The sequence below is a fragment of the Chiloscyllium punctatum genome, chromosome 17, assembly GCF_047496795.1.
Source record: "Chiloscyllium punctatum isolate Juve2018m chromosome 17, sChiPun1.3, whole genome shotgun sequence".
Classification (NCBI taxonomy): domain Eukaryota; kingdom Metazoa; phylum Chordata; class Chondrichthyes; order Orectolobiformes; family Hemiscylliidae; genus Chiloscyllium; species Chiloscyllium punctatum.
Window position 1 is genome coordinate 98097622 of NC_092755.1, and position 16814 is coordinate 98114435.

General features: G+C 39.6%; 1 protein-coding gene across 6 annotated transcripts in view; it reads left to right on the top strand.

The window, feature by feature from the left end:
* Positions 1-16814, top strand: part of ttc28 (tetratricopeptide repeat domain 28) — a 760569-nt gene that overhangs the window by 682939 nt on the left and 60816 nt on the right. For all 6 annotated transcript variants that reach the window (XM_072588038.1, XM_072588039.1, XM_072588042.1 and 3 more), the window contains 4 exons: positions 4041-4220; positions 5255-5975; positions 9588-9712; positions 15686-15917. In XM_072588038.1, coding sequence (XP_072444139.1) covers positions 4041-4220; positions 5255-5975; positions 9588-9712; positions 15686-15917 — 1258 coding nt within the window. The remainder of the gene's footprint in view (positions 1-4040; positions 4221-5254; positions 5976-9587; positions 9713-15685; positions 15918-16814) is intronic.

The following is a 16814-nucleotide window of genomic DNA, read 5'->3' on the forward strand; positions in this document are numbered from 1 at the left end:
TACCAGGCACATGTCAGTGTGTTTTAGGGATTAAACACCATTATGTTGCTGATGGCTGTTGCTGCTGGTGCAGAAGGCAGAACTGAAATTATACAAGCTGGTTTCTGGAAGACAGCATGCCCTCCGGTGAGGTGCTTCTGCTTGTCACCTCTCTGCCTCCAAAGGGAACTGAGACTGCCCAGTGATGGTAAATTTAGCAGCGTAGCATATGAGCCTGGCATCTGTGGGCGGTTGGCAGAGCGAAGCCCTCCAGAATAATTGTGGTACATGTAAACAATATGTCAAAACGGAGAAGAGTCATCCAAGAAGCTGAGCTCTCAGGGCACGTATTTGTCAGTGCTGCTGACCTCATGTCACAGCCTGTAATGAGCATACCAGTATGATGGGTGGGAGTGTTCAGAATTTTTTTTGTAGGGGGAGTGAGTTCGGAGGTGAACATTATGGCTTTTTATTGTGGCAGTAATTTGGGACTTGTGGTTTCCAGTTACTATAGATTAACAGTACAATAAATACATGTTTTTTGCACATCATGAAGAAACAGCATGCAAAAAAAAATCTGGTGTAGTTTTTCTGACATTCTTCCATTCGCACAATGTGTTAATATAGTATAATAGCTGTGTGTAATAGCAGTGGCTGTAAACATGTCAAACTGTGACAATTAGCCTAAATTTATGGCAATACAGTGACCAGCTAACCAGACAAACTAAGCTTAGAAAGATTCAGGTTTCTCTCCTGTGGATTGTGTTTGAAATTGTCTAAATGCTCATCTATCTGTTACCCCCTATTTGTTTGAGTGCTTCTAAACCAATACAGAAAACTAATAAGATGTACAGATATAAACGAATACAGGTTTGGATATTACAAATCTGAAATAAGAATGAAATATGCTGGCAATTTACAGTGGTCAGTTAAATCTAACAACTATGTGAAAGTAAACACAAGAACATAAGAAATAAGAGCTGGAGTAGGCCACTTAGCTCTTCAATATGATCATGGCTAATCTTCTATATCAACACAATTTTCCTGCTCTATCTCCACATTCCTTAATTTTCTTAGTAAACTGTCTATCTTTCTCTTAAATATACTTAACAACTGAGCATCCACAGCTCTCTGCAGTCAATAAAAATGCCAAAGATTTGCATCCCTCTGAAGAAATTAAGAATTTTTTCCTCATTTTGTCCTTAGCGACAGACACTTTATTCCAAGTCTGTCACTCTGTTCTGGATTCATCGAACAGTAGAAACATTTTCTCGGCATTTATTCTGTTAAGGCCCTTAAGAAATTTAAATTTTTTAAATAGGTTAGTTTGGATTCTTCTAAACTCTAGGGAATGTGGGTCTAATATAATAATTTTTTGTTCACAGGACAATCTCCTAATCTCAGATATCAATCTAGCATTTTGTTTTGATGCACTTCCTTTAGGGCAAATACATCCTACCTCAGGTGAGGAGGCCAAATCTGTGCTCAGTATTGCAGGTGTGACCTCACCATTGCCCTTTTATAATTGCATTATGATGTCTTTACTCTGATATTGTAATCCCTTTGGAACAAAAGCTAACGAACTATTGGTCTTCCCAACTGTTTGCTATACTTGGCATGTTAGCATTCTGTGATTCGTGTCCAAGGACACCTGGTATCTCTGAAGGCAAACATTTTTTGTATCTCTCTTTGTTTTTTTATTTTTCTTTGCAAAATGGATAACCTCATACTTGGCCACATTATATTCCATCTGACATATATTTGCATTCTCCCCCAACCTTACATATCCTAGTGTAGCCACCTCGTGCTCCCTGAAATGTTTACTTTCTCATTTAACTTTGTATCATTAATAAACTGTATGTATTCCACTCAAATGTTGCACCCAAGTTATAATTAGATTGTAAATAACTAATCCTTGTGGCAGCCCTATGGTTATCATCTGCCAGCCTGAGTATTTCCCTTTCATTTCTTCAGTGTTTTCTGTCAATTAAACCCCTTAGTTCATGCCAATACAGTGTCTCCCCATCTTCAAAATGTTTTTTGAAGATTCAAATGCACTAAGGCTCATCCTTACCTACCTTGGTAGTTATCTCTTCATAAAACTCTTCACATATCTCTCAAACATGATATCATTTTCCTACTTCTGTATTAGCTCTGCTTAATACATATGTTATTTTTAATTGCTCTGTTGTGATGTCCTCAAAAAAGAAGGTTCTAGCATTTTGCCTACTACTGATGTAAGGCTTACTGTCCTTTGATTCCCTGTTTGTTTTTTTTTAACAAAGAGAGAGAAATGTTAATTCTTGCTGTTTTCCAATCCTCAGCAACTATCCTAGATTCTGGGAAACTCACATTTACCCACTTTTGCTGCAACTATCTCTTTTAAATCATTAGGATGCACATTGTCAGGTCCAAGAGATTTGTCTTCACTTAGTTCTATTAATTTCTCTCGGTATTAGTTCATTACTTGTACTGTATTGATTTATTTAAGTACCTCATTCTTGCTAGACTCTTGGTTTCCCATTATATGTGCTATGATGAGCGTACATGTGCTTTGAACTTCTTATTTTTTTAACTCCCCCTTCTGATTTATTCACTCCTGTGAAGATGTCTGCTGAACAACTCCAAAAGGTATAATTATTATGTTGTTTTACTTGAGATTTTGCCGTCCCTTGATTTGAGAATGATGTTTCCTCATTCAGATGTTTCTGCCATGGGTCTTTATGTGACTGAACAGGGCGAATCTTTAACTGCAGATCATTGAGCACATGGAGCAGGATGTCCCCGTGTAGTAGTGGGATCCAGGCTGCAGCATTTATTTCCTTTTCCTTCCTTCCTTTACTCCAGTTCTTTCTCACCATTAAGATATTTCGACCCTGAGCAGATGCAGCTTGTTGGACAACTTGTCAACATTTTGAATGATTGGTAGCAAGCTCCTCCCAGTCATTAATATTAATATGTCTACACTTTACACAGAATTTCAGAATGTCATTATTGTGTTTCTTGTTCTTCTCTGAAATGCTGGCCATTTGAAAGTTGAGTAAACAGGATCTGGCTGGGGAATCTCTTTTCCATCAACTAGATACAGTATTGACATATTATCATTTGTTTTACATGACTTTTATCTGAATGCTTGTCAAGCTGGTTTCAGGAAGAACATTAATATTTGTTCAGTGGTCCTCCCATTGACTCGTTGAATGTGTTGGTAGCATTGCTGGTCAAATTCCGCTAGCTCTCTTATAATCCAGATCTCTTTCAAATGTAGTAATTTGTTGATGACAGCTACTCTGTACACTAGGACTTTTGTTCACTTGCAGGAACATTTGTTATCAAGCACTCACAACCATGGTTTGTCGAACATTCAGCTGGCGTAGCTGATCAGGTGATTGGTCTCCTTGTTATTGATGTCCTTTCGAGAGAAGTGGTTGCCAAGATATAGGGAAGCGCTTGACAAATTCCAGAGTCTCTAATTCTAAATATATTGAAGATGGAGTATGTGACTGAACAAGTATTGGATGGTATGAGTTTTTGTTTGACAATATTCAAGAACAGGCTGAGTCTCTTATGTACAAAATAGAAACGATTGAGAGTGTTTTGCAAATCCATACAGAGTGGAGAATGCCAGTCATGTTTGTTTGTGGTGGTCAGTTTAGTTTCATTATAGGGATGACCAAGGTTAAAGATTTTTCCATTTAGGTATTATTTAAAACCAAGAATTTACCAGGAACACAGTAACAGTGAAATTACCACTTTTGTACCTGCTGAGATTAAGCAGCTGAACAGGAATGGTAACAATGGGGAGTACATATAGCTGTCAGCACTTTGGGTTTCATTTATCGTGGGATGAATTCTGGTAGCTCTTGACTATGCTGTTGGCACAGAGCTTTATCTGATTGGATGCTATGCAAAGAGGAAAGAGTGAGTCAGTTTTATAAATAATATCGATTCAACCAGGAAGTATTTTCAGTATCTGATCTGTGAGCTATAGTAGGCTAGTTTACCAAAGAGATGAAATTTTGTTATATATAATTAACATTTTTTTTTGTCTGTTGATTCTTTAGGGATTGATGCATTCCAGTGGACCTGTTGGCCGACACCGTCAGCTTGTGTTAGTCCTAGAAGGGGAATTATACCTCATTCCATTTGCTCTACTGAAAGGGAGCTCTTCGAATGAGTATCTGTATGAACGGTTCAGTATCATCGCTGTTCCCTCAATCCGGGCTCTTCAAGGAAGCCCCAGGGTAGGAACTCGTCAAAACCCTTTTACTGTGCTGCTTCCTCATTGAACTAGCAATTTCAATAAAGCTTGCCCTGAAATCATTGTCCAGTGAAATGTGTTCTAAAACAGCTATTATGTGTATGTTTTGCCCCTGCATGACTGTATCCAAGGGACCCAGTTTTCATATATATCTCCCAAGGCTTCCATCAATTTAACCTAGTATTAACACAGGACTTCATTGCTGAGCCTGGCATTCTCTTCCCTTTCTCCCTGTCTATCTAGTGGAATCCTTATTCTCATGTTCTGAAAGTCTGATTTCATTGCTGCCTTCTGCTAACTACTCCTGCACACCAGCCCCCTCCACCATGTTTGTATCCCTCCACCATGTTTCTTACCACCGTAACGACACGCTCCTGCACACCTGCATTCTCGAACTCATTAAACATTCGGTATCCTCACAATAGATTGTCGTATCCTGGGATTATTTCCTAACCTTTGCAAGGCCTGCTCAGTTTTTCATCCCTGGACTGACCCTGTTGGACTTCTTATTATGCTCTAGAGACTTTGACTTTCACTCAGAACTCCTGTGCAATCATGTATGGCCGGGCAGTTAAATTTTATCCCTCTCTCTAGCTCACCTTATGTACCCTCTTCTCTACTTCCTAGTTTAGCTTTTACCAGATTTCACTTCTAATATTTTCTCCCTTCCTTCTTTATCATTCAGTTAACATTAACTTATCTCTGTGATTCCTATCCGACCCTGCTCCTTTCACAGCCTTTATGTAAACCATATTGTTAAATGAATATATTCAGAATAGTCACTCTTGTTGACTCTTGTACAATTTCTATTGCCTACACTGAACTAGCTCTGGTAATGGCCAAGCCACTGTTCCTTGCTAGACATGTAAAGAAATATAGATTTAAAGTAACCTCAAGGTAGAGGGAACATAAGGTTGAGGCCACACTGCCCCTCTGGAATATGGCTTTAAATGTTTGGAATTTTTCCTACTTCTATTGAAACAGTTAACTATATGCATTTCTATCTCGTTTGTACAGTCCCATCTTCGAAAGAGCACATCTGTGTGCAGCTCCTCTACCTCAATGGCAGCTGTTATAGGTAATCCCACACTTCCGTCTGGAGTAATGGACCGGTGGCTCTGGGGACCCATGCCTTCTGCTGAGGAAGAGGCCTACATGGTTTCAGAGCTGCTGGGCTGCCAGCCCTTGGTAAGCACAGCTGCTACCAAGGAAAGGGTGATGAGCATGCTCAGTCAGGCAGAATGCATTCATTTTGCAACCCACATCTCCTGGAAACTAGCTGCTTTGGTCCTCACACCAAATAACGAAGGAAGCACCATTGGTGGGAAGAGTTCCATTGGAAACAGCTACACAATTCCAGAGTCTCTGAGAATGCAAGATGATGCTAGTGACGTGGAGAGTATAACTGACAGCCCTCCGCTGCAGGAGTTCTTATTGACAGCAGCTGACATCCTGGAACTGCACCTTCCTGTCAAGCTGGTCGTTCTTGGCTCCTACCAAGAGTCGAACAATAAAGTAACAGCGGATGGCATTATTGGGCTGACGCGGGCCTTTCTAGCTGCAGGAGCGCACTGTGTTTTGGTTTCTCTTTGGCCGGTTCCTGTGGCTGCATCCAAGATGTTTGTCCACACCTTCTACTCCTCTCTGCTCAATGGAATGAAATCCAGTGCAGCGCTTGGGGAAGCCATGAAGATAGTGCAGAGCAGCAAGCAGTTTGCACATCCTTCAAACTGGGCAGGTAACTGAAAAACAAGCAGCACACAACGTCTCACTATTGACATGTTCTAGGGCTAGGTGGTCAACAAGACCAGCTCCATAGCCACATTTTGGTAGATTACACTAAAGATGCTATAAAATGCAAGATGTTGAGATCACTAAGTGAAAACAAGAGATGAGGTGACCAATCAAAATGAATGATAATTGAACCCCAATTATTTGTGCTCCTATTGCCCACATTCTCACTTACATTTGCAGGCAGTTGGGGATCTAATCAATCTTGTTGCCAGGACCAGTGAGAGGACCAAATAGAATAATGAGTCGTTAATGGAATGGAGGAAGCTCTTACACAGAGCTCTCCTGACATAGTCTTCCTTTAAGTACTGGGATTGAAAATATCCAGTAGGTAAGGAAAGCACTGTAAATGAGGTGCTACTGCTCCTCCTGAACAGCTGATTAGTCTGCTCCTTGTCCCCGTGGGACCTTGATTATCCGTCAGTTTCTATAACCTGCCTGCAGAAGGGAGTAAATGTTCCTTTCTATATGACAGGTACTTGAGATTTCACAGAACAGGGGACGCAAACGAGAATACACATAAGGGCACTTTGTCACAAAAAAATCAAATTAATTAACTAAATTAATTAATTAAAAAGGACATGTAATGAATAAGCTGAAATTGTTATCACTGTCACTGATGAAAACAGATGAGAGTAAGGCAGAAACTACTTTAAAAAAGAGCAGAGTGAATTTTGTTTGTGCCAATGGCTTGAAATGAACTTAGGATGAATTAATAGCCAGTTTTACACCGCAGAAAGTTTTTTTTTAATCAATGGATTTATCCTCTGATTTACAATGAGCCCGTTACTGCTGAAAGCCAATTGCACCATGCTGGAATCTCATATGAAAACCAATTTGTGTGATACCGACATAAGGAGAAACATGTGAGCCAACAATTGTCACTTTGGGCACAATCAGTGATCTCGTTGAAAATTGTGTTCATTTTATAAAATTGTTTTTTTCTCAATGTATTTGCTCAACTCATTTTCCTATCATTGAATGTGAAATTGGCCGTGAATCAGTGCAATCAAGCAGCATTTTAGAATGCTAATTTAAGAAACAGAGTTTGGAAATATTCCTTCATATAGTTAAGAATGGCAACCTGCTGCAGCTTTGTTAATCGGACTGAAAATGGAATCATCCCAAAATAGAAGACTTTCTTAATCGGTGTATCTACCCCATCATCTGTGAACAACTCTATTCTAAATAACTGAGAATGACTCAAAAGGTGTATACACAGGGCCATTTAATAAATGCATTGGTGTACAATAGATCATCTCTTAGTGAACTTTTAATAATATATCTGTTTCTTAATATAGAAAAAGATGCTTAGCTTTCAGAGCTTCCCCAGATACAAATAACAGAATCTCAAAATGGTGATTAATTTGATCTGGGGGTGAGTTTTATAGTGGAGCTAGCTTCTAATGCAATGTTCTTAAAGCAAGCCAGAATATCCTGATTTGCACTCATTGGAATGTAGTTTTCATTTAAAATTTCTTGATTGTTTTGCGCTTGGTTGGCAGATTTTGGGTGAATTATAGTGTTTAAAAACACCACAGTGAACATTAGTAGTGATCCTGCCCCCAGGATGATATTGACTATCTGTCACATTCAGTTTAAAGTGGTAGTATTCAGCTGCAGACTCAGATGCTTTGTGTATAATTACCTCAAGAAAAAGCTGGATTGATATGTAGGTAGAATTTTTCTTAAAATCTAAGTAAGAGTGTGGATCTTAAAAATGCTGTTAAGATGTAGGTTGGTGGCATTGGCAAAAATGTGTTCATAGCCCATTCCTAACTGCTCTTAAGTTATTATTCAAATATACAAGTCATCAGTACAATTTGGATTTGGCATTCAGTGTAAGTCAGATCAGAGAGGGATAGCAAATACCCTTCCCTCAAGAATATGAGTGAACCATTTTCCTGCTTATTTACCTGCCAGGCTATAAATTACTTGATGATTTGTCTTTTTGTATCACCATTTTCACAATAAGATTTGAACTCTTGACTTTAGGTTGTTGCTATAGCTGCTACATTTTGGTATCTTCTACCCATTGGTAGCATTCCATACTTAATTCTATTTTTCTGTTACTCTGTATGAGTGGCTGCTCACACCATGAAATGCACTAACTGTGTAGAGAAAGCTTGTCCGTAAGAGCAAAATTGTTAATTTGACATCTGTAAGAACTGTAATTTATATAAATATTTCACAAATATGGAAACCATAGTTACTATATAGTGATATATTCAGGAATCATAGCTATGATATAGTTTGGAGGTTACAGCCCTGTGTCTGACAGCAATTACTATTGCTGAATAATAACTCTCTCAAGCAGGTGTTTTGGGGTCAGGATAGAAGTAAAAATGATCTGAAAGAGGATCTTCACAGGCGTTGGGGTAAGCTGGCTCTTTAAAGAATATGAGGAAAGCTGAATCCACATGAGTTGAGATGTAAAATTTCAAGTTTCTGTGCCAGGAGGAGCAACATGCATTTCTTCCCAGCCCAACACTCCAAACCCTGACCCTCTCATGCACTTCTGAATGAATTCAGTACAGCTTGGTGACCTGCAGTAAAAACAACTAAAAATGCCTCATCATTTTTAAAACTCATATTTCTGAGTTTCTAGCTCTCGAAAGAGATGCCCTTCCCCCAAACACAGGACCGATTTCCCAACTTAACTCCAAGCCTGTTCTTCAGGGATCACTCACTCTATGCTAGTGCATTAAACAATGCAAACACAATATATTGGAAGGAGACTACAGTCACTGTGACTACAATCACAGTGAACATGTGATACAGAGATGATAACAACATATTCATTTGTGTAGTACATCTCCCCCACTCAAATATCCCAAAATATTTTATCGGTATGTTGTCTATGTACTGATGTGTGTAGTGGATTCATAATTGATGAATAGTGCTAGGTGCAAATAAGGTTACAAGCAACAGACTGTTGAATGGATTTAAGTTTATGCAGCTGGCAAGGTTGGGAGCGATGTAAAAAGCATTGGAATAATAGAGTGTAGAGATAATCAAGGTATGGATATGGATTGCAATAGCAGATGAGCTGAGGCACAGGTAGACACAGAGGCAATTTAACAGCTGGAAGCAGATAATCTTGGTGACGTAATACAATTGGGCCAGAAGGTCCGTTTTGTCAAGTATTGTCAGCAGTATTGCATCAAATTCTAATTACTTTTATATTATGATTAGTCATGGTGCATTATATATAGATTATTTTCATCATGTTTAATATGGAAATTACTTTTCTAATAATACTAATACAGAATTACAGTCACTATTTTATATTGATTACAGTTGATATATAGTTGCTGTTGTACAGAAATCACAGTCACAGTTCAATATGTAGCTTACAAGTTACATTATACAGGCATTACAGTTACTTTACATTGTGCAAGGTTTCAATCACTGTTCATGGCTTATAGAGGAGCTTTGTATAATGCAATCACACTACACACTTTTTATTATAGCCTGGTTACAAATGTCTGTTCATTTTTGCTTTAACGGTTTGAACATTTAATCATTTTGTTGTCTAAAAACTCTTCTTCCTTTGCAGGTTTCACGCTTATTGGAAATGATGTTAAATTGAACAGCCCCTCATCTCTTATTGGTCAGGCACTGTCTGAAATCCTCCAACATCCTGACCGTGCTCGGGATGCTCTCCGTGTTCTGCTGCACTTGGTATGTTGTACATTTGTGAACTACTCAGTCAGCCTTTTGTAACATGTAGTGGAAAGGAGGGGGAAACTACATCACTGTGGAATTTGGTACCAATATTTTGTAGCGTAGCTATTAATATCAAAGAAAAATATTAGCCCTGTTTGGAATTTACAAAATGTGGTTGTGGCTTGAAACTAAAAAAGTAAAAGAGCTTCTGTTAATAAAGTTGAATCCCACAACATATTAGAAAATAGCAACTGACCTTAGCTGAATAACACTGCTTCTTCTAACCAGCAAAAAGCATATATACTAACATATAAGATTGTCCATTTTGGCAGGAGGAATAGAGAAGGAAAATATTATTTAAATATGGAGAGAAATTGCACAGTTCTGCAATAAAGAGGGACCTAGATGTCCTTCACAGTCCCTGGATCAAAGTCCTGGAAGTCACTTATTAACAGCACTGTGAGTACACAATCCTTCACAGACTGGAGCAGTTCAAGAAGGCAGCTCACTATTACCTTTTTCAGGGCAATTACAGATCGGCATTAAATGCTGGGCTAGCCAGTGATGGTTATATCCCTTGAACAAATATTTTTAAAAATAATTTGAGGAGCTGTCGTCATATAATGTCAAGCTCCCTAACCAGTACAATGTCCTGCTGGACACCAAGTGTAACTCTTGCAAGATGTGCAAGATTTTATTCATGATGAGCAACATCAGTGTAAGGTGTTATCCTCAAACTTGAGCTAACAGCAAGATGTATTGTGCTGTTTAGTTTGGTCAGGATCATTTAATCTATTCAAAGGCTAACGGACAGAACTTTGACCAACAAAAGTCAGGAGTTACATGGGGCTAGACAGGAAAGTGAAATGAAGACCACAGCTAAATCAGCCTTGATCTTACTGCATGCTGAAATAGACTCAAGGGGGTAAATTGCTTGCTCCTGTCCCTAATTTGTGTCATCTTCTGATATGATAAACATTGTCATTACATGGACCCTGATTTAGGAGGGACTGCTATTTGTTGCAAAATAATTGGGCACAATACATTACCTTGCTGAAGTCATATCTTTACAGAGGTTTTATAAACTGCCTAATAAGGTTGTGACTCTGATTCATACAGCTTTTGCAAAGTGGCCAGTACCTAAAAATCATGGCTGCACATTTCAATCCATGAAATACATTGCATTGTTGTTAATGCTTAAAAACCAAATAACTTTAACTAGTTAATAACTTAAAACTAGTTAATAACATAAACTTGATATAGTTATTTGATGTGTGAACAAGTTTTAAGAACTGTCCTCCACAGAAATGTTTAAAGCTAGTACAATTAATTTATTCTCGTTGCGCTCAGGGTGTGTGAGAGGATGGGCAGTGGGAAAGGGCAAGGGCCTGAATGATGTGGGCTGTGGCAGAATTGCATGAGAAGTTCAGGGAAGCCTAGCTTGATGTTGGGAGCAACTCATTACATCTTTGAACTAAAATTAGTGTTAAAGATGAACCATAAAAATGTAAAGATGGGAGATGAAAGTGTATCCTTGAAAATAAAAGTTGAATTAACTGTTTAGGAGTAAATATAGCAATGATTACATCGTAAGTAACAGATAATCCTTATTTGAAAAATCTTACACTTTATAGACATGTTTCAGTTCTTTAAATCAATAGATCATAAAGTTCAGATCTTGAAAGTGTTTTATCCAGTCTGCATTTGTATTTCTGGAAAATTAGCTATACCATATTTCCATATGCTTTTATAACTTAAACAATTTCAATATTCTGGCTTCAATGATTCTTCTTAATTTGCCTCTGACAGATTCCTGTGAGAGTTCCTGTTTTGAGAATGAAAAACTCTAGCCTATCTAGCTTTTCCTCTGACTTTAAGTATTTTTTGCTGTAGCAGACCCATCCACACAGATGGGGAAGTTTCCAATTCCATCAATATGCTGTTGTGGGATTATCCTTGCTGTCCCTGACTAGGGACAAAAACAACATGTGAATGCTCTTTACAGATGCTAACTAATGACCTACACGAAGATGCACATTTGTGCCCAGGAAATGAGGTTAGGTCCAGACTCATACCTGTACAGAATGATCACTCAGACAATAAGCTGTAAGGGGCGTAAGAGAGGACAGAAAATTGGAGGAAAGACTAAGCAATTAAAATTGGAGGAAAGACTAAGCATGCCAGTTCCATGTCCTTTTTTAGAAGTGGCTTTGTCAGATCCTGTTTCTTTAATCTTCTCTAAACTTATGCTCCACCTCTGCATCCTATGCCCATTCAATTCTATTCATATTCTGATCCATTGTTAGTCATAGGACAGAATCTTATAGGAGTTTGAATAATGTGACCTATGGCAGAGCTACACCAGAAGTCTGGGGAAGCCTAGCTTGATGCTGGGAGCAATTTGCTGCATCTTTTAACTAAGTCTCCGAGGTCAAGTTGCCTATTAAGGGGAATTATTGTTTGGTAATGACATTAGTAACTGCATATCTTGCCTCATTAATTTGCAGCTTCCCAACTATCCACCCTCCATGATCAAACTAGATGGCAAGATTCTCTTACCTAGAAGTCAGAGCAGGTACATGGTGACTTTGGCTCACCACTCTCTGCAAAGAACTTGCTTATCACAACACACCATCTCTGGGCACAATCCATGGATACCCATCGCACCCACCCCTTGGGCAAAGACATTGGCATCCAATATTTGTCAAACCCTCAGATTCTGCTGGTGCCTCCCCACTCCACTTGTAGGACACTTATGGAGTATGGGTCTTCATTGCGGGGTACCCTAACCCCAGTAACTAATATTGAAAGACTGCTGTGAGGACTCCTTGTTCCTAGGGATAGGCACCCAGGCTGCATCTCAGGGCTGCTTGTTTGCATTAAGTGCTCACTCATCCACCACAAATCCGCAGGTTTGTGCCAACCATGTCTTGCCTGTCAGTGCATTGGCACTTCAGCCAGAGCCAAAATCAATCAGTACTCCCATATTGAAGTGTTCTTTTGCAAAGACACATAGTAGGATGTCAGTAGGATCTATTTGGTGGTGAACAAGGAGGAGTAGTTTACTGTGTGCCACAGCAGAATAATACCTACAGCATGTACAGCAAATGCAATTAATGTTCATTTAAGAAAATGGCTATGTCAGCAAGTGGGTGGAGTCAAGTTCTCAATTCAGTCAAGTGGTGGAGGACCACTGTTGTTCAGAGGGTCTCCAATATCAGTCATAGACACAGTACACACAGACGCTTGGCTCTTGGCCATGGTCAGTCATCCACTCGGGCTGATCAGATTCAGGGGATCTTTCTGACGAATGCCCATGGGAGTGGGCAGTGACCATCATATGGAGCCATCACATGTGGTCAGGGGAATCCTGTATCGTCAGCAACGAACTGCTTCCTTGACTACGCATACAAAGATATTTTTTAGGAATAAAGTATATTTTTGAAATAAAAAAGTCATACCAGCATTTGGTTTGCATTGTGGGAGCTTACTGCAGCCCCCATCCATTTTGTTTGATTTTGCTTTTGCTGACTGTATATAAAAGCCAATCTTTGGAATTGTCTGATTGCTAGTCTGTATGTGACATTCGTTAGCTGGATGTTTTAATGGGATGTAGCTAAGCACATATAAACTGTGTGGCGCTGCGGTTCAGCAGTGAGTAGGGTGGGAGAGTGGAGTTGTATGTGCGAGAAATGAGCTATGTGCCTTGAACAGCATGGATTTGTGGTGAATGCAAATTATATTGTTAGTGAGAGTCCTTCCATGAAAGGCAGTCAATGTCTGGTTGAGGGTCTAGCCATCCATCCATCTTCCCCTCCAGCCCTACCTTTTTAATCCATTGGCCTCCATTCACCCCTCTCTCTGTGACCCCCAATTCAAGATTTCCACACCCACTTCAAGATGTAACTTATCTTTGTCCTGGGATGTGGGCAGGTATGTGGCTGTGGGGTGGCCAAAGTGGCATGGGGTGGCCATTGTCTCCTGTCTGGTACTGCTGAGCATGAGCAGTTGGCCAATCAGAGGCCAGTAGTTTTCACTAGGCAGGACTTCCACCAGTGGGTCCCGGTTGCACTGGTGGCCCTGCCACCTGCCTGATTATTATGAATGAGTTGGCTTTCCCTGAAAGAGGCAGAGTGGATCTCTCACTCATTTGCATCCCCAATGTCTCATATTTTCTCTTTCTGTGATGGGTGACCAAATCATTTCTGTTCATCTCAACTACTTTCTTTGGTGCACTCTCAATTTTTACCAACTCCACAGATGTATTGGTTTCTGATTTGCCCTTTCTCATTATTTCACACTTCCATTTCAGCGTACTCATCTCATTTAGCATCCATTCGTTGCTCCTCTCTGCTTGAAGTTTCCCAGCTCCTGCATTGTAAATGAAGGCCACTTTCACAACTGACTTTAGATTCTTCCACTGCATATCCTCCAATTTTTTCAATCAGGATTAATCCGTTACTTCATTCCCATTTTTATACTTGCACCTTATGCTACCACTGACCCCATATTCTTGAAATCATCCAATTTCTTCAAGTCTTGAGCCATAATTTTTGCACGTGCTCTCTGATCCTCCTGTCTGACTCAAACTGACATGTCATTAATTGGGCCTGTTGTCTGATCAATATATTTTTGACTTCCAGTGCTGTTCTCCAGCGCTCCAAGTATTCTGTCATGTTTAATGTAATTTGCAAACCTCATTGACCATGGCACCTCCTGTTGCCCTTACTCAGTGAGAACATCCATGACAATCAGGAAAAGAAAGGTGCTCAGTGCTGCTCCTTGGTATTATCCAACATTGGCTTCAAAACTCTCATTTTCCCACATTGTTTCTTAGTCTTGTTTGGCTCTCCTTGAACATGGAGAAAGTGAAGACTGCAGATGCTGGAGGTTAGAGTCAAGAATGTGGTGCTGGAAAAGCACAGCAAGTCAGGCAGCATCCGAGGAGCAGGAGAATCGAAATTTCAGGGTTTAAGCCAAACGATGAAGGGCTTATGCCCGAACACTCGATTCTTCTACTCCTTGGACACTGCCTGGCCTGCTGTGCTTTTCCAGCACTACGCTCTCGACTCTCCTCGGACATGTCTTGCAATAACCTTATGTATTTCTCTGGACCTAGACTGTCCTAAATCATTATATTTGTGAAATTATATTTCATGTAGGAGTTGGACATTGTGAGCGAAACAGCATGCTTTTTTAAAACATGGCGTTGAACAAATGCTTTGTGTGGTAACCCTTCTGAAAGAATGTATTTTTTTTTTAATCATTTTATAAGCCCATCATCCTGTTGAAATTGAGGTAACAAGCCTGGTTGTGAAAACATTCTGCTTGTTGATGTATCCTAACCATCCTGGGGAAGCAAGTCAGGCTGCAGGTAGATATAGATACAAAGGCAGGCACTTCAGCAAATATCACGGCAATAAAAGTTTTGGCTAGTTCCACACTTTTTTTATCTTGTATACAGGAGTAGTTGAGGACAGGGATTAGGAATTTATGTAGGAATGTAATATTTGGTTATTTATAGCAACCGCATTAAACCATTCTGAAAAGAATTCATTCAGAACGTCAATATCAGTAAGAAAAAAAATTGCCTTTTGACATCTATTAGCCAAAGGGAATTCATTGCCCTATGTGGGTGCAATTTCTATGGATCAGGTTAGACATCAATGCCACCTTCACCCATTTGTGTCTAATTAGTTTGGAAGGCAGTGAGAGAGTTGTTCATGTGTTTTAAATTTAGAAAATGGCCCTATAAAAGTTCTGCTTTGAAATTGTGCCACATAATAATGGAGTATAAGCACTTAACACCATTATAAGTTTCCACTATTTGGTGGTTTAGTGTATTTTAATTGACCCATTTAATATAAAATGAGGTATGCTTAGCATAATTTCAAGACTGTTATTTTCTAGTCTCTCATAGATTTTCTGGCAGTAAATAAAATGCTAGGACTCTGGAATGAAAAGTCAATTCTGATTTTATTACTTCAGGTGGAGAAGTCACTGCAGCGAATCCAGAATGGCCAGCGGAATTCCATGTACACCTCCCAGCACAGTGTCGAGAACAAAGTGGGAGGTGTCCCAGGTTGGCAGTCACTCCTTACTGCAGTAGGATTCAGGCTTGACCCTCCGACGAGTGGACTGCCAGCTGCTGTCTTCTTTCCAGTGTCAGACCCTGGAGATCGGCTTCAGCAGTGCAGCACCACACTCCAGTCACTCCTAGGTAAAAATAGCATGCTGCATTGGAATTTTACCTGATGTGTTAACCTGTACTTACTGTTTTAGTTGGCAGACCCTGCTGTGCATGTCCAGACTGTTCTGTTTCTATTTCCGATTTCTAGCTTTGTGGATTGTTTTCAATTTCACTACATGTCTTGCAAGATGAAGATCGATAATTTTACAAGACAAAAATGACTTGACGTACATGCTATAATATATTTACAAAATGTCTAAATAGCTTATGTTGCACAGCATTCAGGACATGAAGTAATGCACCCTTAAAGGGACAATGTTCTGTTCAAATACTCCAGGGGCAGATTAGATGCAGGGAATAGCTTCCAGTAGTCTTCTACATTAGACATTGTCAGGTTGTGTGTTGCACAGTTAAAATGCTAATGAAATCCCCTTTGCAGCAGTAATGTGTTTTGCATAACACCAGAAAGGCACTTCCTCCCACCACATTATGTCTATTTTCTTTGCAGCACCGACTGTGCTTGAGATGCAGATTGCTACTAATTTTGGCAAAATGCAAATAGTCTTGTGTTGCTCATGTATCACAGCTGACAACTGTTGGAATTGCCCTAAATTCTTTTCACGTCAGAAATGGGAGATACCTGTCTGTTGGATTCGGCTGAATTTGAACCCCAATATGAAGAGTAACCTCCCAGTGGGTGTGAAGATTGCCAATATGTCGTGATGGCTGTCAAAAAATGTGCATAAAATTTAACAACTTCTTCACTCCTACCTTGCTTTTGGTCCTAGATACCTTATTTTTCAGTTGCAGCCAGATAAGAGGAATGGAAGTAACTGCATTGACTCTGCAAACAGTAACCAACCATGCAGTTTTTACACTGGGGGATTTTGAAGAGAGAGCTGTCCATCTTTAAGGCATCTCTGACAG